The sequence below is a fragment of the Phasianus colchicus genome, chromosome 7, assembly GCF_987193195.1.
Source record: "Phasianus colchicus chromosome 7, bPhaCol1.hap1.1, whole genome shotgun sequence".
Taxonomy (NCBI): domain Eukaryota; kingdom Metazoa; phylum Chordata; class Aves; order Galliformes; family Phasianidae; genus Phasianus; species Phasianus colchicus.
This window is the reverse complement of record NC_143442.1, coordinates 32666225-32691446: the sequence shown is the minus strand read 5'-3', so window position 1 is coordinate 32691446 and position 25222 is coordinate 32666225. Positions and strand designations below refer to the sequence as shown.

Below are 25222 nucleotides of genomic sequence, written 5' to 3'. Positions count from 1 at the left end.
GTCAACTTGCACACTGAAATTGATAGTCCTAACCCTCCCTAGTCATGCTGGAGGAGCATGTCCCTTCTGGATGATGTATGGAAGTGAAGTCAGCAGAAGGGGCCAGGAAAGTCCCACAGCTCTTGACTGGTGCCACCTTCTATAGGAACCTGCCTTCCAGCCACCAGCACGGCAGATCTGAGTGTGTATTTGTTGTGTGCACCACCTAAGTAACAGCTCCGTTGGGTGAAGCACAGAAATAATTTCCCAGGCCTGCTGGTAGGAAATCATGGCTATAAGTCCATCAGGAATTACGGTTTAATCGCAGTCTATAGTAGAAATGCTGCACTACAGTTTAGTATTGGAAGTGAAAGCTTGCTATTGAAAAAACACCACCCCACACTTCAGTAGATCCTTACCGCCAGCTGCAAGCGGTTTCTGTTCTGTTTAGCTGGCAGGGCTCGTTGCTAACAGGCTAAGAACTGGAATTAAAATGTGTGGCAGTGCATTAAGGAAACACACTAAAGGGGATTTAAAAACCCGTCAAAGAGAAGCAGACAGGGGCAGGAGAGGGGAGAGAAGGCAGCCCGATGGCTGAATGGCTGCTTGGGATGCAGGAGAGGAGGTGAAGGGAACATGTTTTTTTCCCTTTAGAAAAATGTTTTCAAACCAGCTAGCAAACATCAGTGGCATTCTTCTGCCAGCCAGCCAGCAAATAACTTGAGCAGAGGAAAGGGGACAGGCCAGCTCAGGTGGCTTTGAGCGAAGCACTGTGAGAATTGGCTGCTCCTCCTGTTCCCCTTATATCTGATGTGATTACTTTCGCTGCTCGTCCCAGGAAAGCAAATGGCATCCCTGAGGATGTTTCCCCACTGAATAGGGTGATTACCATGGTCACAATTAGAATTGTGGCAGGGGGAGAAGAGGAGGTCCCTGGAAATGAATAAGTCCAGATCTGTTACCTTTCCTTTGGGCTTGTTCAGCCCTCTCTATGTTCATTTGTGAATAGCAGCTCAAAAAATAATGAAAAGAATGAAAGCATGTGAACTGGAAATGGGCCTCTCCCTGTGAATGGACACCCTTGTCTGAAATGGCAGGGTGTGAAGGTTTTAAATGTCCATGCTAGTCCTTAGCCTGGCAGATCTTCACAGTGGCTATGTGACACTGCTAGGAAAGGGAAGTGGAAAGCTGAAAAAGAAAAGTTGCTTTAAAGGAAAAGAGTGAAAAGAAAGTCTATTTTTTTTTTTTTCCCCTACCTGTTGTAGCGTAATATAGTTGGAAGACTCTCTTCTGCTAATTTTCTCTGTGGCTGAAAAACCACAGGCTACTTGTAACTACATCTGAACAATACTTCTCTATTGTGATACCTCGGGCTCCAGCATTTCTGAAACAGTCTCTCAAGTTTTGTTCCTGGCTGGTTTTTGCAGTCACTGCGTATTTGTAAGCAGCCTCACTAGGTTTTGTGAAAGAGGGCACCTGGGGAAAGAGAGTCAATACACAGGGAGGCAGGGCAGCTCAAGGCCAGAACACTGGGGTTTTTTGTTTCTTTTATTTTGTCTAATGACTTCTCTGCAAGCGTGGTGTTTTCACAGTATAAGCTATTGCTTTTCCTATAGTAAGTCTCTGTGCCAACTCTGTCATCCAGGTGCATGTTCCTTCAAAAGCAATGTCCAGAAATCAGGCTGGGCTGCAAATTTTTTTTCTGTCTAATGGGATACAAGTTTTATTTAGTAATTCTGGTTGGGTTACATTCATGCTGGAAATGCACTCAGATGTGCTCTGCTTTGGGTCTTGGGCCTGATCAGCCTCTCGTATAACAACTGCTAACGTGGATCTGGAAGGTGGGTGACACTCCAGGTGGGGAGGGGTCAGTCCTAGCAGAGCTCACATCTCCATAGAAACTGCTTTTGGTTTTGGAAAACATCCCTTTCACGATGTGTTTTACTAGCAGATCCAATTGCAGTCCTGTGAGACCAAGGTCTTGGCCTACTTGACTCCTCCAGCCTCTCAGTAGGCTGCAGTTCTTTAGCCCTTGTCCTGGACCTTACAGATTACAGTTTCCTGAGGCCGGAAGTGAACCTCAGACCAAGAGATGCTTCTTTGTGCAGCTTCAGTCCCTTGTAAAGGATTGCCCCATCCCAGGTGTAGGATCTGGTACTTGTTAAACAGCAAGCATTTCATAGCTGTTTGAGGGTGTTTGGGCATGTATACAAAAAAAACAGTTATTCAGGGAGTTATCTGGCGTGGTCACTGTTGCTCCCAGATACTACAACTAGGATCAGTTAATCAGCAAAGATTTTTTCTGTCAGTCACCTGGAGAGAATTTTAATACTTCTAATAATAGTATGTCTGCTAGCTCATTCAGCAGTTGGACTGAACATAATATAATGAGGATAGGAAGAAAAATGTCCTGGTGCAAGCAGTTGTTAGTTATAAAAGTAATGAACTTTGGACAGTAGAAGAAAATCTCATTTCTTTTAAAAGAAGGATCTTTCTCTTATACTTGTTTTGCTTTAATTTATTATGTGATTTTGCTTCAATTTCTTCTTATTAGTTTGCATACCAGGTAATCTAGGTGTCCTCTTTGCTTCTGTTAGTATTCTTACCTTGTGCAGTTGGGTGTTAATTATCTGCAGTCATTTGTGTTTCCACTCAGATGAGAGTATTTATTGAAGTCTCAACCTAAAGGAATTGTTAAATTTTGGTGTATCGTGTTTTATGGCTTTGGTGGGTTGCTTGTTCGTTTCTTTTTCAGTCTAGCTTCTCTTAGCTAATTCTCAGCACTTTGAAATGGGATATATCACAGTGCTTATGCCTCTTGTATCAAAATAAAAGAAAGGTCCTGTTTTTTTCACATTTGGATGTATTTCTATAGTGCATCCATCTATATAAGCTTAAGCTTCCAGAATTTCCTAGCTTTCAAGCAAAATTGTTATCTCTGAGCTTCCAATTATATATGTGATTTACTTAAAATATTCCACTTTGAAAACATGTACCTGCAGCTTGTATGTTAGGGCTTCTATGTTACGCTTTATCTTTGGATCCAAAAGTCCTTAGGTCAGAATATTTCTAATTAAGTCCGTTCTTAACTTTGAAAATCCCATCCACTATAGATGTGTAGCTTATCTGTATTATTATAGATGTGGCCTGCAAGCTGTCGATTTGCTGGTTTGCCTCCCATTGTGAAAGTATTTGGAGAAACTAGCCCAAACTAGAAATGAGTCCACGTTCAGATCTTCATCAAAACTTCCCCTATGTTGAGGATATGTTTGGAATTAGAATCTCAATTCGCGCTCATTACAGAAATAGGTCTTTTCTATACCGTTCGAAGCTGACATTTCCCTGAACTTTGTCAAATTAAGATATGGGCATGTAGTCTGAACTCATTGTTAGGACAGCTTTAAGGGCTTCGTTCTTCTCCAGGCAGATGTGATGTAATTAGTTTGAGAGGGTTTAGAGCAGCATGAGAATGGTTTGGCAGAGTGAAAAGTTCCTACTAGATAAAACGTGATCTTTACCAGAATCTTACTTAAGCAACTGGCTTGTGTGGTTTGTATTTTATAGCTTTGTGTTGAGATTTGTATTTACAGTGTCATTATGCACAAAGTCTTCCATAGAGAGTTTTTTTTTCTTTCTCATAATTAAAACAGTAGGAATTAATGACGAACTGGGGAGGCTTGCTGTTTCTGCAGTAATGAACTGAACTACTTTGAATGGGGAGGAAAAAAATGTTAATGCAGTGATTATTTTGGTCTGAACCAAGTCCAGCCCTGTTGCAAAAGATAAAAGTATTAAAACTGCATTAGACATTAAAAATTAAAAAAAAAAAAAAAGCCAACACAAAAAAACAATAAACACATTGCAACTGTGAGAGTAACCCAGCTAATTACAACAGAAAATGTGACAACTTTCAAAATCATTAAGCATTTTAAATGACCTTACGTGAGGTCTTTTGAAAACTGAGGACCCAGCTCTTTGTAAATTCACCTTCTTTTGGTTCCCTTCCCATTTTCGGTTTTGTTATTGTGTTTTTTTTGTTTTTTTTTTTTTCTTCTGCTTAGGATCTTCTAAATCTATTCTGCTGGCTGTTACTGGAAAGCATTCCTTTAGCCAAATCAGTTTTGCAAAAGCAGTGCAGTTCCCCACCCCCAGCCCTTCCTTTGCCATTTGTTGTTTAGCTTCACCATTTCCAAAGGGCCTGAAGCACCTTGCAGGACAAGTAGCTGCAGGGCTTTGTGCTGCAGAAAATACAGCGGGGTGGAAGGACCAACAAGAGTCTAGATATTCAAGGTTGGAAAATAAATTTGGGAGAATTTAAGAGAGTGAAGTTGGGAGAAAAGAAATGATTACCCCATCTGTGTCATCAGAACTGGAAACAGCAGTTAACTATGAAATTTGGCTTTGTGTTTGAGAAATCCTATACCTTTTGGCATCTCAGACAGCTCTTGTGCAACCGTTTTTCCTTCAGTCTCTGAAAAAACACTCTTGACTCCTCTCCTGAGAACAGTGTTTCCCATTGTGTCATGGTGCCTTGCATCCTCAGAGAGATGCAAACTGAACACGAGGAATTACTGATTTACCACTCAGCCACAAATTGAGATCTTCTATTGTGTTTCCACTGGCCTTTAGCGTGACACCACCTGGTCATTCAAATGATTTTTTCTCCTCCTCCTGCCTGGATCTCAGTCTCCAATGTAATGTGAACAACTGAAACAATGTAATGATGTAAACAAATACTTCACTATTGGCTTGGGATTGTATTTTCATCATTGAAAGACGGCTTCTGAGCACTGTGGGCTTAGGAGATATAAATTGAAAACAGTATGAATAGTGCAGTATAAATTATAATAGATTTAAAAGACAAACTTAGCTTCTAGACCTTTCAAGAAGTTTGAGTCAATCATTTGGAGAGTATCATTATTCTGAGGCTGCCTGCACATCCACCCTCTTGCCAATCGCTGTGTTGTAAGCCGTCATTCCTCCAGATATTCTGCAGACCCTAGCTCTCATCATTTTGAGATTTGCTGCTTTCTTTCTGAAGGAAAATGAAAGTCTGGATGATCCTGCAAGCAGGGTGAAAGCATGCTCTGAATTCTCATAGGCCATTGGGCAAATAAGAACTGAACCCCAAAGTACTTTCAGTACCAGATTTTTTTTTAAGTAAACATTGATTTTTATTTTATTTTTTTTTAGAGATAGGTTTTTATGTTTGTCAGTATTGTCTGTTAACGTTGGATGTAATTACCCAGTGTAGCAAGATGTGAAGTTGTCTGTAGGATAGGTGTGTTGCTCTCTCTTCTGGATTACTGAGGGATTTGCTGCTTTGAAGGGCTGGCTGCTGGGGAATTATAGCATTACTGCACTCGCTGTGAAAGATCAGAGAGCTGTCTCTGCTAAAAATAATAATAACATTGAATGCTGCCCAAGCTTGCTGGCCTAGATCTGACAGTGAGCTGGTGGACTAGCCTGTGATCCATAGATCCTCCAGCGTGGCCTTTCTCCTGAACAGTAGCTCCCAGTTCAGATGAAGCAGCGGATGGAAGTTACCAGGGCCACACAGGTATGCTATCCATAACATAAGGCCCAAAGGGTGTCTATGTAGTTCAGACTTCTTCTCTGGAACAGGGCTAGATGGTTATTTTGAGTCTCCTTTAAAAGAAAGGAATGTGTAAGGGCTGGAGTTTTCTTAAAACTTCTTAGGCTTAGCCTAGTTTTCTCTGGAAATTAGCCTCATTGCAACCTCAATATCTGTCTTCAGTTTCCTTTGCAATAACTTCTTAAAATGTTGGTTGAATTTATTCAGATTTGACAGAGGATACAAGGTCTCAAAGATATTATCCTTGTATGAGTTTCATAAAAACAGGCCTATAGACAGATGAGGCTGTGATTAGTATTCCTGCTAAAGGCAAGATAGGCACTGTAGGCTCAACCACATTATTAAACAGCTGAGAGTCAATGTGGGAGAATCCCATTGAAAACCAACCTCTGTGTTATCTCAGAGAGTCTTGCCTGCTCCTCCTTCCACTTTTTCTTCCCAGATTGCACAGGTAGACATCCAGGTGTGTTTTGAGTATATCCAAAGGAGACTCCACCACATCTCTGGGCAGCCTGTTTTACTGCTCTGACACTGGAAGTGAAGGACTTTCATGCCTTAGTATGGAACTTCCAGTTTCTACCCGTTGCCCCTTGTTCTACTGTTCTATTGTTGATAAGGAGTCCACCCCCATCAACCTGACCCCTGCACTTTAGATGTTTGTAAACAGCTACAAGATCCCCTCTCAGCCTTCTCCTAACAAAAGATGCTCCCTGACCCCATTACTAGCATTTCTGTAACTGTCCTTTCGTGCTGATATCCCATGGACAGCTGTCCCAGCATCTGCTCCCTGCAGTAGTTTTTAGACTAGTAGCTTTAGTTCAGTAGTTTTAGTCCCCCTGGTTTTAGTCTCGATAAGTGTATGTAAATAGGGTTGTATTTTTTCCTCTGGTAGAACTTCACGGAATTTGTGATCAATGAGGCCCCCTGGAGCTCCTTAGAAAAACAGTTTTATGAGCAATAGAACTGCTGAGAGCTGGTTGCCTATGATTTATGTCTTATGATTAGGTTATCTGGAATTTAATATGTTCTTAGTGCTAGTTAAAGTATCTCCAATAATGTCTCTCTCTTACGTAGATTCTCTAGGGCCCAAGAAAGACTGCAAATGCAACAGCACAGAAATTGTTACAGTCTTTCTCCTGTACTTTCAGGAAACTCGTAAGAATGCAAAACTTTTGAGATGTTGTAGTGCCAAATAAGGCTGAAAGCCATCAAAGGCGTTAAAAATTCCTGGATAGGGACAGTCAGAGCAATGTGTACACACACATCATGATGGCACCAGCCTCATTCCTTAGGGAATTGGGCTAGAAGTAGATCAAATGGGGAAAAAAATCATAAACATGGATACATGATTCAAATGAAAATTGATAATGATCACTTCTGAGCTCTGCTGGTAGGAAGGAATTGCAGTGACTGCATCCCGTCGCAACCCATTGCTGTGACCATTAGTGGATGGCTTTGAGAAGCTGTTGGTACTGTTATTGTGTGTGTGTTTGGCTAGAAATTAACAAATGAGGTCTGGTATTCCTAGAGTCTGGAATTGGAGATGCGTGTATGGCCTGTGCTGTGTGCACTGATGTGTTGGAAGTGATTTTGTTAGTGGTGCAGTTCGGGGGAGTTGTGTGTGTTTTCTAAAGAAGCAGAGCTAGAATGATATATGGGTGAGTTCTGAGTTCTAGTAATAATCTTACGGGCAAGAAGCCAGTTGATAGGTGTGCATACGTGATCCCAGGCATCCTCAGTTATCTCAGTGCCTCAGGAAAAGAAGCTCTTGCCATTACAATCCATGGCACCTGTGACTGTGCAGCATTTATTGATGTGATTTTCTTATTCTTTCCTCGGTGACAGCTTGATTCTCTCTGCCATATGCCTAAAGAACTCTCAGCATAAAGACCTTTTTAAAGGTATTTCTGTTCGAGGGGTCATGTTGTACTTTTGCCTGTGTTTTAATCAATGTGTTTCAGTCAAGATACAGGCACAGTTTAAGCCTGGTGCCTGTTAGTTTTAATTGAAGGGGAAAAAATAAACCGGCATGATTGGGTCCTTGGGGAAATGGTGAGTTTCTGCAGCTGAGCCTTCAAGCCACCTAAGCAGTTTGAGAGAGAGGGAGGTAATGTGAGCGTGGCAGCCAAGAAGCAGAGTTATGGCTGAAAAATTGTAGCCAGGAGGGAAGTGGGAACTGTGTAGAGATTTCCTGTGTGTTTGGGTCTCACGCACTTGAAACAAAATTAGCGGGAGACTTTTTTACTCACTGTGAAAATTTGATTGTAAGCAGATCTTTCTTTGAGTCTTCTCATTTCAGTACTTCAATACCTATCAAAGAAGCTTCGTGTAAAATGATTGTGGCTGTATGGCAGACTGGCAGTGCAGGGGTATGGCAGTGCTGCTGCAGAACTGCAGGAGAGGGGCTAGTTAGCAGCTAGTCCTCACAAGGTCTTGTTGATGGGAAGAGGAAGAAGGTGATTCCTGTTAAAAGGCTCTTAATTCTCCAGGATATGCAGACTCTGTAGACAGGTATGGCAGTTTGTCATCGTAAGTCATACACAAATTCTCAGCTGAGGTTTAGAATGAATGGCAGAAGGCATGGCTTTACAGCTAGGGAAAAAGGTCAAATATAAGTCTTTGCAGTCTTCTAAAATTTGGGACTTCAGAGGAGCCCAAAGGAGCTAGATTTCCTTTGCTTCCCTGTTGAATTACTTTGCCAATGATTTAAAAATATTTTAATGTGCTTGGCAGGTTGGAGCCTGGTGCTGTGTGATGGTGAGAGCACTGACCCAGGGCTTAAACCTGCCTCTGCTGCAATTAATTGGAAAGCTGCCTTTAAGTTTAGGGAGCCAGGAACTAAGCGTTAATACACTCTGAGAGTTACTAGCAGTGGAAGTGCACCTGCCCCGATTTCTCTTTGTTCTACTCAGGTCACCTGTTTCAGCTCAACAACTCTCAAATTTCCTATCTATTCACCCACCCACATGCTGAAATCTTAAGATGTCAAAGTCACGAGTCTGTCTTTCTTTTCGAATAAGTTATGGCATCCATGACTCCTGAGACGACTTGACAAAAACGTGGCTTTAACTGAAGTATCTGCTGTAGCCAGGAGATGTGCAGAGATCAGCTGAAGAAGCCAGTTCTCACTCACTCAGAAGTTTCTTAAAGCTGGAAACCGAAACCTCCAGTGCTGTGGTTAACATTAAACCTGAATGGGCTTTGAAATTTGAATTGAGATGTTTCTAGGACATAAGCAGCTTGGTTTTGGGGGTATTTTGGAAGGTTTTTTATGTTTACATGTTCAGAAATACAGTCTGTGTAGGATTATGGTCTGCTGGTAAAACTGTAGGCCTGCTCTTTAGAATGGGTGAACCAGTGTACAGCATGAAGCATTGCTGCCATCTGTGCTCTGTAATGGTCTGAGTCATTCTGTTTTCCTGTAGGGCAGAAGTGTGCTTGACTCAGTGTGAGTGACACATACATGGTAGAATAATATGAAGGCTCTTCTAGCCCTGCTTTGAACTCTTTACCCCTACACAACCATGGAGTGGATGTTACTGTCTAGCTAGGGCTGAGCTAGCATGCAGAGAAGCAAGGAAAGGAGCTGGTCACACATCCCCGTGCAGCAGGCAGTGATCAGCAGACCTTTCCTTCACAAGTGCAAAGTCACCGTGCCTGGCTTTCATAAGCTCAAGAAGCACCTGGCTGTTTCATACCTTTCTTGATAAATTATCTGCTATAAACATCCTCCTTAGGATCCCGGAGTGAAAAATGACAAGCTCTATGCAGAGATCAGCCCCACGCGTACACACACCGAAGGATGCTCGGGCTGAACGCACATAACTCACAGGGCACGGGAACAGTTTGACTCACACTCTGTGGGCTCTCACTGTCAACACAGTGATGCTGTGAACCATTAATAATAATGTGACATTTTAGCTGGGGGCAAATATCTGTCTATTGAAATCAAATTTCTGTCTTCCACTCACCCCATCCTAGCATTCATCTGGATTTATTGAATAATATTAATGGATTATTTAGAAGTTTTCTCCAGCCACTATCAGCTAGCACACTCTGTTTACATTGCTGGCCTCTCCTGTTCTGTCAGCTGTCATAAGCTTCTCAATTAGAAAAGAAAAAAAAATAGTATGAAATAGGTAACCATGGTTACCTGTGATGTGGGTTTTTAAGAAGTGTTCAGAAACCTACTGGCAACAGAGTTTGGAAGTTCAAAGCTTTAATTTATTCAAGAACTCACTTGAATCAGAGTATCAAAAGCATTTGGAATAAATTCAGCCCATTTTCTTCTGTAAAACAACATTGCAATCCCAAGCAGAAGCCCTCATAGAGAGTAGCCTGACTGCTTGCTGTGCTCATGTGAGAAGAAAACAGTATCAGGAGAGGGTAAACATGCCCTCGTCCCAGTTTTCTCCTGCAGAGCCTGGTGACCCTTGCAGTGGAATAGCTTGCAAAGCTGATGGCTTCCAAGAGAAGCAGCCCTTCTGTTCTGTTGGGCTCCTGTTTACATAGAAAGGATGTCTTCAGAAGTGGTCGTGCAGAGCACTGAAGCAGCGTGTGCTTTGGGGGCATCTCTCAAGCCAAGGAGCCAGCCTCAGAAATTCAGCTCCAGCCATGATGTCTGATGAGGAAAAAAAAATCACTGGGGCTTCATTTAATGAGAATACTGCATAATGCCAAGAGGTTTCAAATGGGCCAAAAGTGCCCTGTGAAACATGCGGCTTGAGATTTAAAAAAAAATTCCCCTGTTAAGTATTTCACTGGGATTGTGTACGTATTTGCTTTTTGCAAAGCCAGGAACTACTGTGTGCTGCTGTTAAAGGATTTTCATCTGAGAACACGAGGTACCAGCAACCACAGCGTTCCCTGTGTGCTCAATAGAAGGGAAAATAAGTAGTTCAGCTGCCCAAAAACACGGTCTCATCTGAGCAGGCAGAGTACACGGTGTGCAGAGGAGACCTGTTCTGCGCAGATTCATTACCATAGCACACAGCTTAAGGTGAGTACTGGAAACCTTGCATCCAAATGATGCTGCCATTCAGTCAGTGCACTTCCATTGGAAAAATGCCTGAAAAAAAAAAGTGGCCTTGTCACTAAGGGATGGTACGACTGGGGATTCCTAAGACCTAAACACAGTCCTAGGCTCTGCCCCATTAAGTTTTTCCATCTTCCATGTTTCTGAATACACCTTTGCTTATTGAATGCTTGGTTAATTTACTATATGATAGCGTTAATTAATATGAATGGGTGTTTTTTTAATTATTCAGAGCTCATCTTGCAGGAGCAGCCTGTTTAACCAATTGGAGGCAAATGAGGGTGCTTACTAGGTATGCAGAAAGCTGAGAATGTCGCAGTGCAGGGAGATGCAGGGCCATGAGATGTCCCAGTCCCCACTGTGCTGCTGGAACTGCTGGTGAGTTTCTGATGTGTTTGTGCTGTAGCTGTGTTTGTTCTGAAATAGAGGAAAGGCTGGCCTCGTATTGGTTAATCGGGAGGCTCCTTATTAATAGGCTGCACACTTCATTGATTTTTAATTAATTTCTGAAGAGACACAAAGGATAAGTGCTGCAGCCCACAGACATCCCTGTACTTATTGCAGTCCACATCTCTATTGATTGCCTGCCTAAGGAGCAGAAGTAATCCATTTTAAATACACTTTCTTGGAGAGAGTGAATGCACTACACAATGTACTCTCCTGCTGGTAATTGTGTTGGCAAGAGGTCAGTGGTTGGGTGGGGAAAGGCAGCGTGTTGTTTAGTATGCTGCCAGCCCTCCAAACTCAGGCTGCTCTGCAGACTTGGAGTTTCAAGGAGCATCCCTTCTGGGTCGCACAAAAGTACCTGGCATTACGGAAGCACTTAACACAGCTGTGCTGGTTGAAGTGCATGGGGAGCTCCTGAATGGGGCACACTCAGAATCACAGAATGGCTTAGGTTGGAGGAGACCTGGAGAGACCTAGACGTGCTTGAAAAGTGGGCATGCAAAAATCTAATGAGGTGTAACAAAGCCAAGAGCAAGTTGCACTTGAGTTGAGGCGATTCCAGCTATGAGCACAGCCTGGGAGAAGAACTCATTGAGTTCAGCCCTGCAGATAAGGACTTGACGGTCCTGATGGACAAAAAGCTGGACATGAGTCAGCGGTGTGCATTTGTAGCCTGGAAGGCCAACAGTATTCTGGGCTGCGTCAACTGAGGGGTGGCAGCAGGGTGAAGGAGGTGATTGTTCCCACTGCTCTGCCCTTCTGAGCCCCGTTTGGTGTAGTGTGTCTAAGCCTAGGGTCCCCCAGCTGAAGAGGGATGTGGAACAGTTGGAGCAGGTCCAGAGGAAGGCCATGAGGATGATCAGGGGGCTGGAGCACTTCTATGAAGAAAGGTTGAGGAAGTTGGGCTTGATTAGCCTGGAGAAGAAAAGGCTCCGGGGTGAACTTGCAGTGGCTTTCAAGTACTTGAAGGGAGCTTTCATGCAGGAGATCTGACTGCTTAGACTGTCTGATAGCGAAAAGACAAGGGGGAATGACTTCAAACTAAAACAGGAGAGATTTAGTTTAAATATTAGGAAGAAATTTTTTTACTTAGAGAGTGGTGAGGCTCTGGAACAGCTTTCCCAGAGAGACTGTGGGTACTGCATCTCTGGAGGCATTCAAGGCCAGGCTGGATGGGGCCGTGGCAGCCTGGTCTGGTGGCTGGTGACCTTGCCCATGGCAGTGGGGCTGGAACTAGACAATCTTTTGGGTCCCTTACAACCTAAACCATTCTGTGATGCTAAATACTACTTGGCTTACAGGGTGAAGGGGAGTTGTGTTGGTGTTATCAGACACAGCAAGCATTAAACTGTGGCTTGCTGAGCCCCTGCCCCACGGTACGGCTGGGGAAGGGTGTCCCTGCAGTAGCACAGAAACCTGTGTCCATTTGTCTTGTTTTTTTTCTGCTCTTGCATGGGCAGTGCACACAAGGGACAGTCTCTTGAAAACACCTGACTGGTTCATGTGGTTCTCCTTCATAAGCCCTTGTGAGGAGCAGATATGCAGAGCTAGCAGAGAGGCATCAGATGCTAAGTACTTTATCAAAGAGTTGGGGGTGACCCTTTACTCATGAGTCGCTGACTTTATTAAGTTTTTCTTATTACAGTTTTTGGTCCTGGGCAGTAATTGGAGGGTTAGAAACTCCCTCGGTGTGTCTGTGAAGCAATGTATATTTGTGCATCTCATCTTTGTTGGCCTCCTGAGGGTGCGGAGAAGCTGCAGAGCTGTATTTGGGTTACTGTGTCCTTCTTGGTGGTACACTTCTGATAAGCGTAGCTACAGGCTACAGTTCTTCTCACCTGTTTGGGCTGCAGTACGGTAAGGTGAGCCACGGTGAATTTCTTCAAAGGTTGTAGATCATTCCTGTCCTCTTGCTTTGAGACTAAGAAGGAGGCACTGAAGGAGACTGTTGTAACCTGTGTCCACGCAGTCGAGGACACCTCGTCATCTTGTGGGGACATCTCGTCTGAATGAAGCAGTCACACAAGCAGTTTTCCTGGGGGAAGGCACTGACAGTGGCCTAAGAGAGCACCTAGGGTCCAGCTGTCCTAATGAAGCCCTGTGGTGAGAGCGAGTCAGTGGTAAAGTGGCTGTTGGATGCAACCCCACAGCTCCCTTCCTCAGGAATTGCAGGTATAGGAGTGAACTGTTTTCTCCCATGCTAAAAAGCGCATGTAGCAGCTGCACACAGATGTGCTGGTAGATGGGACCAGAACTTGGAGATGCACACAGTACGGGCAGTATTGAAAGGCCTGCTTTGCTTCTCATTACTTACGCTGCTTGGTGCTTATATAACATCCTTCACCAGAGGAACACGAAGTGCTTTGCAGACGTTTTGTTCAGCGAAGCTCTTCCAGATATCTGCATAATCTGGGGGAGCCAGGGAGGTAACTCATCCTTGCAGCAGTTCAGACGGGGATGCTTGATGGTGGCAGCAGAACAACGTCCTCTTGTGGTGACACCTTAGGAACTCAACACCCACCCAGGACAGCTGAGGATTAAGGACTCTACAACATCAGTTCATTGGTAACCCATTTATCTTGTGGTTTGGAGAAGTGAGAATCCACTCTGGAGATTTTAATTTAGGATTGCAGGGGGGTCTGAGCCCAGCACAATGGCTGCTCGCCTCGGTCACGTTTTAAAATGCCATAAGCTGTAAGCTTAATTCTCATCTTTGTGTTCGCTCTCTCTTTATGAATCACGTCTTTGGAATAGCCTGCATCTGTCCTGTTATACTTGCCTAAATTTTAGCCTCATGGCCTCTTTTCCATCCCCTTTGCTTCCTGACTTTATTTTGCTTAGTTACGCTGTAGCATCTCTTTTGGTTTGTGTCTTGGGCCATAGCTCAGCAGTGCAGTAAATCCGGCTCTAGGACTTCTAATTCGGAATCAGGTATAAAGCAGCAGGTGCATGATGCAGAGCAGAGGCCTGGTGGAGAATTTTTTTCCCGAAGAAAGTTTGTTCTTTTGATGGGTGATGGACATGTTTATATTGTCACAAGTATCATGTGTTCTCCTGTGATTGTGATGAAGCCAGGTCATTTCAACCTTGTGCTTCTGCTGGGTCAACCAAGGTGCGATTGCACTTGTGAGCAGAAAGAATAGAGAGGTAGGACTAACCTGTGTGCAGAATGTCACTGCGAGCTCTTTTCATGGCAGAACTAGCTTGAGTTAGGTGCCCAGGTGTATTTACACTGGCTGCCTTTCCATAGGGGTAATAATTCATCTTCTTTCTTAAGTCAAGTACGTAGAGTTTCTGATTGCTTTTCTGTGGTATGAACTCTGTAGTCCACAGCCCATTTAGCAAAGCTGCTACAGGACAGAGAAAAGGAGAGCTGGCTGCGTGGACAGGTCCAAAGCAACTGGATGAAAATCCATCTAGTTATGTTAGCTCTGTGTCCTAAGGACGCATCTATAGACGAGGTAAAAGCACAGTGAGCCCAACATATGGCCTGTTAAACACAAATAGCACTTTTCTTCAAACTAAAGTAAATTACAGAGAAAATAGCGTTGGGAGAGAGAGCTTAATCAAGGGATCAGGAGAGGGGAAGAAGTATCTTACATCACACAAGCTTCCTTTGTCTGCCCTGTCTAAATCCGAAACAATTGAACTCCCAAGTATTTGGTGTTATACAGCACAGCCTGGGGTGCAGAGATGAACCTCCCTTGCCAGCTTTATCTGAGTTGGCTGAACTCAGACATTCTCAGTACTCCTTGACAGCTAATGTGGTGGAGGAGCACACAGGACAAGGTGCCAGTCCCCTGCCCAGTCTCTCAGCTTTCGACTGAAGCTGTTAGCATCCCTCACTTTCTCTGCACTGTGAGGATGGCCTTCAACCCCAGCTTTGCAACTGTACATACAGAACGAATCACACCTCTACAGCTGAGTCAGTGTATTTCAGAGCGGTGTCAGTTTTTCCCTCCCACAGCTATCTCTGGAGTAACAGCTACTTAGATGATTCTGGTTGCTCATGACAACAAAGGGCAGCGCATTTTCCTTGAAAGTGTATTTAGCCCTGGGTAAAATTAGACTTTTTTCATGCGGAGAGCAGGGGAAAGATGATCATTTCAAGCTTTCTGTAGTACTCCTGATATTAAGCTAGCCTCAAGTTATTAGGATGAAAAGAGGGCAGTCTCCATGGTTGGAGATTAATGTCTGTGAGATTTGAGCTGGGCTTGAAATGTTCTTGTTCACGTGCCTGTTTAATGAATCTGCCATGTGTGCTGGCTTTGGTGGGTGGAAGTCATTACCGAAGAAAGGTAGTTTGTTCTTAATTTCTTTACGCTGCTGAAGATGGTTTAAGATCAACATTCCCTCTATTTAGAGAGAAAATAACATTTGCTGTAGAAATAGCAAAAAGTCCCACTGCAAAGTATTTACAGTGCATCCGGCCACTAGGATTGCTACAGTTCTTGGGGCAGGTCAAGCTCGTTATATTTATTGCTTTTAATCTGAACCGTCTTGCAGAATTAAGTCTTGCATCTTGCAAAGACATATGCATATACTTTAGTTAGTGATTCAACACACTTCAGTTCATTTCTGGTAATTATCCCAAAGGGATTTTGCATTCATTGAAAATATGTACCTGCTTAAATTCTGTCCTGAGTAATGAATAACCTTTTTCCTGAAATGAGGTACAGGAGCCTAATGGAAAGAGCTCTCAGACAAAGCTCAGTTGATTTGGAGAGCTGGACATTCCCTGAGCAGCAATCACAACCTTTGTAAGGAATCCAGAAGCATCCTCGGCTGGGGTGTGGGATTAAGGAAAGTCCAGAAAAGTGCAGGAAAGCAAAAAATAGCATCTGAGGCAGTCTGTGCTTGCAGTGCTCAGCCCTGTGAGCTGTACAAATGGACGGTGTGCTCAAAAACTGCCTCAGGAACTGGGAGACAAATGGCAGCTGCAGAAAATAATGCTAGCGATAAAGTAAGAAAACAGCAAATTGTGACCACATCTTAAAGGCAAGACATCCCAGAGAACAAAGCCATAACTTCCCAGAAAAGCTTCAGTTTGCCTTTTTTTTTAAATCCTTCCATTCTTTTCATTCCAATGCTGCTGTGGTGATCATCTTGTGCTGATGCCTGCAGCCCTGGAAGTCCTCGTACTTTATGAACCAAGGTGATGCTTCCTGCTGCAGTGCAGCATTTGGTTGGGGGAGAAAGCTGTCCCGTATTATCGTCTTCTGCCTTCCCTTGGCTTTTTTGATACACAGTCTATTTTCCACTGTCCCACCTCAGTTCGTTGCCATCATGCAGTACCTCATTTTCTGGTCTGTCATTTTTCTGGTGAGAATCATAGAGTGGCCTGGATTGAAAAGGACCACAGTGCTCATCTAGTTCCAACCCCCCTGCTTTGTGCAGGGTCGCCAACCAGCAGACCAGGCTGCCCAGAGCCACATCCAGCCTGGCCTTGAATGCCTCCAGGGATGGGGCATCCACAGGCTCCTTGGGCAACAGAAGAAGAGCAGGATCATACCAGGTCTGCCTGTCCAAACTCCCAGAGGCTTCACAAACAATCCATAATAGCAGTCTTTATTCTTCTACATCTGTTCCTAACTCATTGTCTATTCAACATGGTCATTTCTGTTCCATGTTATCCCTAGCCAAGTTGGAGAGTAACTCACTGGGCAGAGAGCAGGGGTCACTTCAGCTATTTTTACCAAAGGTTTATTTCCACCGGTTATTACATAAAAAATTATGAAGGCTGCAGAATGACAGAAAGGAAATTCTTGCAGGAGTTGATTTCCTAGTGGGCAATTAGATATTTTGTGTCCACCTCCCAACATTGAACAAAGCTGCCTTTGCTTAACACCTGATCTTCTACCCCTCAGCACTGTTCTTAGTCACCCTGGTGGTGTGTGGAGTGCATGGGCAGGCCAGAGCAGGTCAGTAACAGTATGGGAAAAGACAAAAGACCTTTAACACAAATTGAGCCATTTATTTATGAGGCTGCCCAGAGATCGTGGATGCCCCGTCCCTGGAGGTGTTCAAGACCAGATTGGATGGGGCCCTGGGCAGCCTGGTCTAGTATTAAATGGGGAGGTTGGTGGCCATGCATGTGGCAGGGGGGGTTGGAGATGCATCATCCTTGAGGTCCCTTCCAACTCTGGCCATTCTGTGATTCTGTAACACAAATTGAAGGCTTGGCAAGGGTGTTTGTGCAAGGTGAATTTACATTCTCACAGCTGCGTGGTTAGGTGAAGAGGAGTCTGGGCTGCAGGCGGTTGTGATGCCACGTATTTCTAGGTGAGGATTTGTACAGCACCGGTTTGTCATTGTGCGTGACTCTGGCTGAGGATAAGGGACGCAGCTGAGAAAGATAAAAGGCTATTCCTTGCTCAGACTGCAATTCCAAACAGACTTTCTCAACTTATCAGCATTACAGCTGTTTGCAGTGGCTGTTTGACTTCTTAATAGCATTAAGTGCTGATTCCGAGGGTGACCGTATGTTAAGGGATCCTAGAGGTAATTGCATTTCTAATGACATTCTGCGCCAAGAAACCTCTTTCCTGACCGTGATGAGGAAGTGTCAGTGCTGGGTGGCTCGTGGCTGATCCCTGCGGTTGTGTGAGATGAATCAGGGCTCAGAGGTGATGGGATGAATGATCCTTAATGGCTTACTGCTGAATTTCCTCCTCTTGGTGACTTCAGCATCGAGTCCCACCCTACTGTGGATATTCCCATTAGGTATATGGAGGTGTGGCATTTATTGCTGTCTGGACATTTGATATGTTAAGATTTACATGAGATCTGCGTAGCTTTAACTTGGACATACGAAGTCCTGAGTAGAGCTTTGTCTCCTTAGCCTCGCAAACGGCACAGCATAAGGGTCTTTTGGATCAGGCTGTAAAGTGTCATTAGTACAAGCCGATCCCTTTCCATTGGTCAGGCTCTGAGGTTACTCGTAAGTCTCCTAAAATGCCTTGTTGGCATTTGACCAGGGGCTTGTTGGGTGGTGAAGATACCAGCTGTGTAATATTGAGGGTATTTTTTCATTAATGTGTGTCTGCGTCATGTAAAAGGATTAGATTTATAGAGAACTCTTTTCCTGCCAGCTTTGAAAATGCCTCCAAATGATGCTTCTTGGCATAGTATGTGTTTTGACACTATTGCTGCAGTGAATAGCGTAGGCTTCCTGTTTTTAGATTGTTTCCATTCTGCTTGTATAATCTCACTTACTGAAAACAAATATAGATATACCTGTTCTCTCATACTTACACCATCCACCTTCAGAACTTGTTGATGGGACATCAGGAAAATCAAACGTGCTCACGCAGAGTATTCCTAAGAGCATTTATATTTCTGCAGGTCATGGACCTGCGTAGGATTTTGTAGCTGTCAACCCTACACAGCTTGTTTTTAGCTTTGCAGATAATACAGGTGGGAAAAAGCCCTGAGAAGCTTGTTTGACAGAGGTGAGGTAAACTGAAAGGATAATGATACAGAGAGAGATTGTATTCTGAATAGAAAAAAGAAAACGAGGTGTGGTGTTGGGTAGGAATATAATTTTGGTTGCCAGTGAGAAATCTTTCAACTTGATAACACAGCTTGAGATTAAGCTGAATAAAATGTAATTTTTGGAAGAAAATATTGAATGATGGTGTAAGATTGAGATGAATGAGCAGAACAAACAGTGAAATGTCCTTAAGCGTTATTGTCTGTGTTTGGAAATGAAGTATGTAAGGGAGGTAAAGTCAGACTAAGAAGGCATGATGAAGGGCTGGCAGTGCCTTGGAAGCTCTTTCTGATAACTGCTGTCACAGATGTGATTTTACAGAGCTGCTTTTGTGGCCGTTGTTCCTCCATTTTGCTGCCATTGCTTTTGGATTGTGCAGCCTCCTTCCGGTTGGATGTCTCCACTGGTAATCATCTTGCTAAGCACGGTGCCTCTGGTTTTGTGATGTGTTTGTTGTGTGACACGCACAGTTGGTTGACCTCTGAGATTTATTTGTCCTTTTCTGACAGGTTTGAATTTGATGTCAGAAATTGTTACCCTTTCAAAGACCCAGATTTCCAATGTTCACTGGCCAAAATCACTGGCTTGCAATTGGCAGGAGGCTGTGCTTGCCGCAGCTAGCAGTGCTTTTCAAAATCACTCAATTTGCTCTGTGCCAAAGAGTCCCTGTGTCCCCTCTAAAGCCACCTTCACGTTGAGTGCAGCAAAGCCCACCACGTTAGAAGTGAAACAGTGTTTATGCCAAATGCTCTCCCACACATTTTCAAATCTTTTAGTAGTGTTGGCATTGAAATCTTTCGCCTAAACGCCAGAGCAGTTCAGAGCTCCACTGGATGCTTTTTGTATAGACATCAGGAAAGCACTGCATTCTGGCCCAGTCACCACAACGCCACAAGCAGTGGCTCACTCATATGCATTGTCCTCCTGATATCTGTAGGGTAGGCACTTGTGGGCTTCTTACTCTGTTAGAGAATAAAATCTAGCCCACAAGGCTGAGTAATATGGTTGTTTTAATGACTGCCTGTGGCTCGCTGAATTATCGTCTGTATGATGGGCTAATATGATCTCTTTGGTATTTAACGATGACTTTTTTTAAATTACCATATATATTATAGAGAGCTAATATATTAAGAGATACCGTAAGGGTAATTATCAAGTGTATAATTTCATCTCTAGGTTCTTATAATGATGGTTAATGTCATAAATGGCTTTTAATAAAATTACAGGCTTGTAACCCTGCTTGACTATCCTTTACATGTCATATAATTAGTAAAACTAAGCTGTGGTGTTCATCTCAGTGTCAGAAAGCATCATGTGAACTTCCATACTGATGGTAAATGGTTGGTCTCTCATCACAGTTAAGAAAAAAAAAGGTTAGGGTTAGGTAGTCTGATCATATATTACCTGTTTTTAAAGGCAGCTGGATGGGCTTGTTAACAAAAGTACTTGTAGCAGAACATATATGTTCATTTAAAAAAAAAAAAACTCAAAAAAAAAAAAAAAAACAAACAGCTATTGACCTAGTGACTTACTGTAACTACACATGCAAAATGAGAAGGGACTGAAAAGGCAAGTGGATTGCAGCCCGTGGAGTAAGGAATTGTTTTCCTTCTAATCCACTGAGGGTACTGAGAACTTGTGTCCAGCTTCAAGTACTTGGAGATGGATTCCTTGCCTTGAATTGAGGATAGTTGCCCAGAACTTTGGAGATTTGGGATTGTTTTCCCATCTGGCCAAATTTCTCTCAGGCTTTGACTAAGTTGCTTAATCCTTCTGGTCTTTAGATTTCCTGTCTGAAAAACAGGGGCTGTAATACTTATTTTCTTTGTCTCACCTTTCCAGATTTTAAACTTGCTGGAGTAAGGTATTGATGGTTGGGTTTGGGGTTTTTTTATTATTATTTTTTTCTTTGGCAAGTACCATTAAATGGTTCAAATTGGAAAGAACCTCAGGGTTCCCACCTCCTGCTCACAGCAAGGGTAACGCTCAACTTCTGCCCTCGAGACCTTTTTTCTTACTGTGAATAACATTAAGGAACCAGATCTTACAAGTTCTAAAAACCAAACCAAACATGTAAGAGTCATTAAGGTTATTCCACTGTTCTTCATCCTTCAGGGAATGATGTACCTGGAAGAGAGAAGACTTGTGCACCGAGACTTGGCAGCCCGCAATGTCTTGGTGAAATCACCAAACCACGTGAAGATCACTGACTTTGGCCTGGCCAGACTTCTGGAAGGGGATGAGAAGGAGTATAATGCTGATGGAGGGAAGGTGAGTATTGAAATGTCTGGACGTAAGTGCGTCGCACTGCAGATGTCCTGAAATTATTTGTCACGACAGTGTATCTTTATGGGGCAGTGTCTTTGTAGGAACTCTGTCAGTGCCTTGGTAGAGCCCTGCCTGTTGGCAGTGAGCTGCACATGTGAAAACTGCTCATTTGTCCTTAGTGAGCTTCTCCACGTCCAGAAATAAAATTGCCAGAGCAGTTTCCACACTCAGGGTTAGCTTTTGCTCCTAAGTTCCATTTTGCATCCTGTTTTGAAGAATTCTGAAGTCAATTCAATGAGAAAAAATTTCCAAGAAATAATCAGGAAGAGCATAGACTGTGCTTTTATTTGTAGTATGCATGAGAGTTGACATATGCTCAGCAGAGAGCCACCCCTTCTTTGACCACGAAAGAGCCTGGGTATGCTATTTCTCACATCCAGGTCCCCAGTACCAAGCTGAGTGCCAGGCCACTAAATAGCTTGCTTCAGGATAATCTTGAAAACAAGACACTTCTCTTTATTACTTTTCAGCACACAGCAGAACTTCCATGCGGTGCCTCACCCCATTTTTAATGCTTTCAGATTAATGCATTATAAAATTTAGAAGGCTGAAAGTGCACACTGCTGCCGGCTGCTCACTCAACATTTTGAAATTCCACATTTCAACCTGTCATGAAATCCCAAGGGGTTCTGCCTCTCCTGTCATTCCTTTTCCTGAGCGTTCGGTTTGCTTTCTGTCTTTTTTGCTATCTGTGTTTTTCTGTGCTTGCTTACGCCCTTGTCTGTGAAAAACAGCTGTTGCCAGTGCGTTTCTCTCCTGGATGGACTGCTGTCTTATTTGTGTGGCTGCTGCCCTTGGCAGCTGTTGCATGGATGACATCAGTGTTTTGGTCAATAAGGTGAAGAGTTTGAAAGGAGTTACCGGTGCTTCCCCATTTTGCCCAGGAAAGAGACCTGTTGGCAGGGAAGGTGGAGTTTTAGCATTCTTCCCTGATGCCTTCAGTTCTCTCATCCCTTCTTCAGTAACCCCGTCTCTTGCCTCCATCAGTCAGTGAATGACAGAAGAGGAGCTGGTCCTTGCAAACCAGCTGTTTCCCTGCAGCTATGTATGAGGTTGTGTCTTGGATTTGCGAAGCCAGTCATGTGCTGGGAGTTCTGGAGCCGTATTTACACTCCACATGACACTTCCCAATTGCACAGAAACATCCTGTTAATTCTAGAAAACGTTTGCCATTTAACGTTGTGCTGTTAGCATGCTAAGAGAGATTCTGTTCAGTTTCTATCCTTAGAGATTTTCAGGGCCAGACTGGATAACTCTCGATCTGATCTCACAGCTGACCCTGCTCTGAGCCTGAGGTTGAGCTAGGGACCACCTGAGGACCCTTCCAGGCTGAGTTATCCCCAGTTAACAACGTAACTTTGCTCCCTAAGCAGTTCCAGGTTGAAACAAGGCTATCATGTTTAATGGAAATGAAAGCAGTACGCTTCTGCAGGAGGAGGAGGATGAACTGTCTTTGCAAGTACGAAGCCAACCATTAGCAGAGCGCTATTTTTGCCATAACTGTATAGGTTATGTTCATTAGTCAACTTCCTGGAAGGTATTTTCATAAGAGTTTGAACGAAGACACATCCTCTGCTTTTACACCCACCATCTGTTCAGATTTTGTGTGCAGCTACATATCTGCTCAGTTTATTCCACTATATTTTCCATAGTTCCAAATCAGAGGGGACCCACACAAGTCCCTGCCAGGTAAAATTCACGTAAATGTCTGTCCATTAGAAATTAATGGACTTCAACACTGTGCCTCCAAAGTCCTACTCAGGAGCAGAAAACACCAGGATTCTCATCGTAACACCATTTCCAGAGAGAGAACCCTAATTCCAAACTGAACTTTGTGTTTGCCTACACTCTCTTCTATCAGGAAAGAGAAAAGCACCCCTCAGTGATGATTCACAGCCCAAGGCTACCTTGGGATTTTAGACTTGCCTTCTGGAGCAACTGTTCTCACTGCAGTAATGATACAGACAACTGGGAGGGCTGAGTTCTTAATGAATATTACAAGTTAGAAATGAAGCACAGTAAATCCTCCCCGTTGCCTGTTTACACTGATTATCGCTATTATATGGACTATGAAGTATTATGGGCATGGCATTATTAATTAGTCTCATTAGGGAGCAGTCAGGGACTTCTGCCTTCCACTTTCTACTGCACTTCAGATTTAGGGGGATCGGATGGAATTTTTGCAATGGTCCCAACTTCACTCAGGCATGATGAAAAGTGAGTTGTTCCATTCTGCCCAAATCAGTGAAATTTGGGTGGTGTGACAATTTCTGCTGGTTCTACTGGTTTGTGTTTCTCAGCGAGTCCAAGTCCCATTTTAGAGGGCAGGAACAACTATTTCCTCTGGTGTTGGATGTTGCTGCTTTTTTTCTAAGCTTGCAGTTGAAAAAGGAAACGGAGAGGAAGCTGCTGTCTACATATAGGATCCAGCTTATTGTTTTAATATTGTATTTCTAAGGTTACATTTCTCTTGTCTTTCCCTAGATGCCGATTAAGTGGATGGCTCTGGAGTGTATACACTACAGGAAATTTACCCATCAGAGCGATGTCTGGAGCTACGGTAAACCTTTACGCGATTAGTTTAAAAATGTCTCTTGTAATGCATTAAACCAAGTTGTGTCACTGTGATACCAATGTCCTCTTCTCTTAGAGAGGTTAATTCCAGTGGCTTTTGCTCTTAATTTTTTTTAATGTGTAACTCTGAGCAGCAGTCGTGGCTTGTCTCCTGCCTCTCTTCTCCGCTCACTAAAATACATTATCATGATGTCCCTGCTGGGATGGCTGCCGTAAGGTCTGGTCTGGTAGAAGTTTGGGTGATTCTTATGACAGGAGAAGGCTTCTCTCAGTTTAGCTACAGACTCATAAAAATATAGCTGCAGGTCATCATTTCCAGCAAGCAGTCCTTTGAAAATCTTAACTATAAAAGCCACGAATGTCAAAACCTATTTTTTGGCTTATGGGAATTTCTGTACCTAGAGTCTGATAAAAGGGAATTTGTCATAATACAGAGCAAATACAGCAAGAGATAGAAGAGAAAGAGACAGTCTCTCCAAGCTAAGTAAAACAAGCACGGGTTTAATTTCACAGGTAACTGTGGAATTGGTTAGACAGGTCAGATCACGTGGGCTCACACTAAAAACATCACGTTTGAGAAATGAGATGTTCGCTGAATGTTATAAATGCTGTTACCAAGATGAGCCATTATGTCACGTTTGCTGAGCTGTCTGCCCGTTAGTGTTGTGCAGCTAATTACTAATAAAATCATCTGCACATTTGTAAGTGGAATGTATCTGGGGCTACAGACTCCTGTTTGCATTTTCTGTTGCCATATCATTTTGAAATAACAAGGTGTACAATTGTATTCATTACTCACTTCTACCTGTGGGTAGCAGCAAAAGACACTGTTTGCAGTGTCTGGGTAGCTGCCCTCCTCTATTCAGCGAAGAAAAATAAATGAGAATTCAATTGATCATGGAAAGCTGCTCTTTCTCGAGAAATTCTGTACACCTGTATCACTTAGGACAAAGCATTTCTTAGGACAAAGGAAATACATTTTAAACGCAGGAAGCCCATGATATCTATCATCAGAAAGAACAAAAGCAAAAAGAGTTGGCAAGTTAATAGTTATTGAATATCAGCATAGAGGTGACTGAGGGTAAACTGAATACGTGGTTTTTTATGGTAAGGTATTTTTGCCCATTTCTTTTCAGATTAGTATGACAGCTGTCGAAATACGGTTACTGATCTGGAGGCATGTTTTAAATGACCTTTGCAATAAAAATTAGGAAAAAAAAAAACAACAAAAGAATCTGCTGTGGGAGCAGCGTTTTCAATATTGAAGATTTGGTTTGATGACAAATTGTTACTTATGATATATGACCTTTATTTCCAGCTCTGATGCCAAAACAAATCCTATGGCTATACAAAAAGAGGATCTTGGTTGTTTTAAGCACAGAACTATTATAACTCAAATCCATAAGGTGATTTAAGGAAAAATAATAATACAGGTGGCTGTGAATGAGTTAGGAGACAAAAACAGTGACACAATGCTATTCTGTGCTGTACTTCTGTGGGAAATTGATGTTCTAACTTAGGGAACATCTACGTTTTTCCCCTTAAAATAATAGACTACATCAGCTATTCATTTTCTTTTTTGATATGATAAAAGAGCAAGATACATTCTTTCATTATTGCATCCATTTGCTTTCCCACTATCTATCAGTCTTAGACCTTTGTCTTGTGCCTCAAATCTATCATGCTCCTTCTTATGCCAATAAAAATGAGGGAAGGCACTCTTGCGGGTTAACACTAAGTGCTGTTTCTCCGTTTGCTGGAGCTTGTTAAA

The 25222-nt window shown here is 43.1% G+C and overlaps 1 protein-coding gene across 8 annotated transcripts in view; it reads left to right on the top strand.

The window, feature by feature from the left end:
• ERBB4 (erb-b2 receptor tyrosine kinase 4) overlaps positions 1 to 25222 on the top strand; it is a 507767-nt gene that overhangs the window by 454100 nt on the left and 28445 nt on the right. For all 8 annotated transcript variants that reach the window (XM_090144449.1, XM_090144448.1, XM_090144446.1 and 5 more), the window contains 2 exons: positions 20665 to 20820; positions 23362 to 23437. In XM_090144449.1, coding sequence (XP_090000575.1) covers positions 20665 to 20820; positions 23362 to 23437 — 232 coding nt within the window. The remainder of the gene's footprint in view (positions 1 to 20664; positions 20821 to 23361; positions 23438 to 25222) is intronic.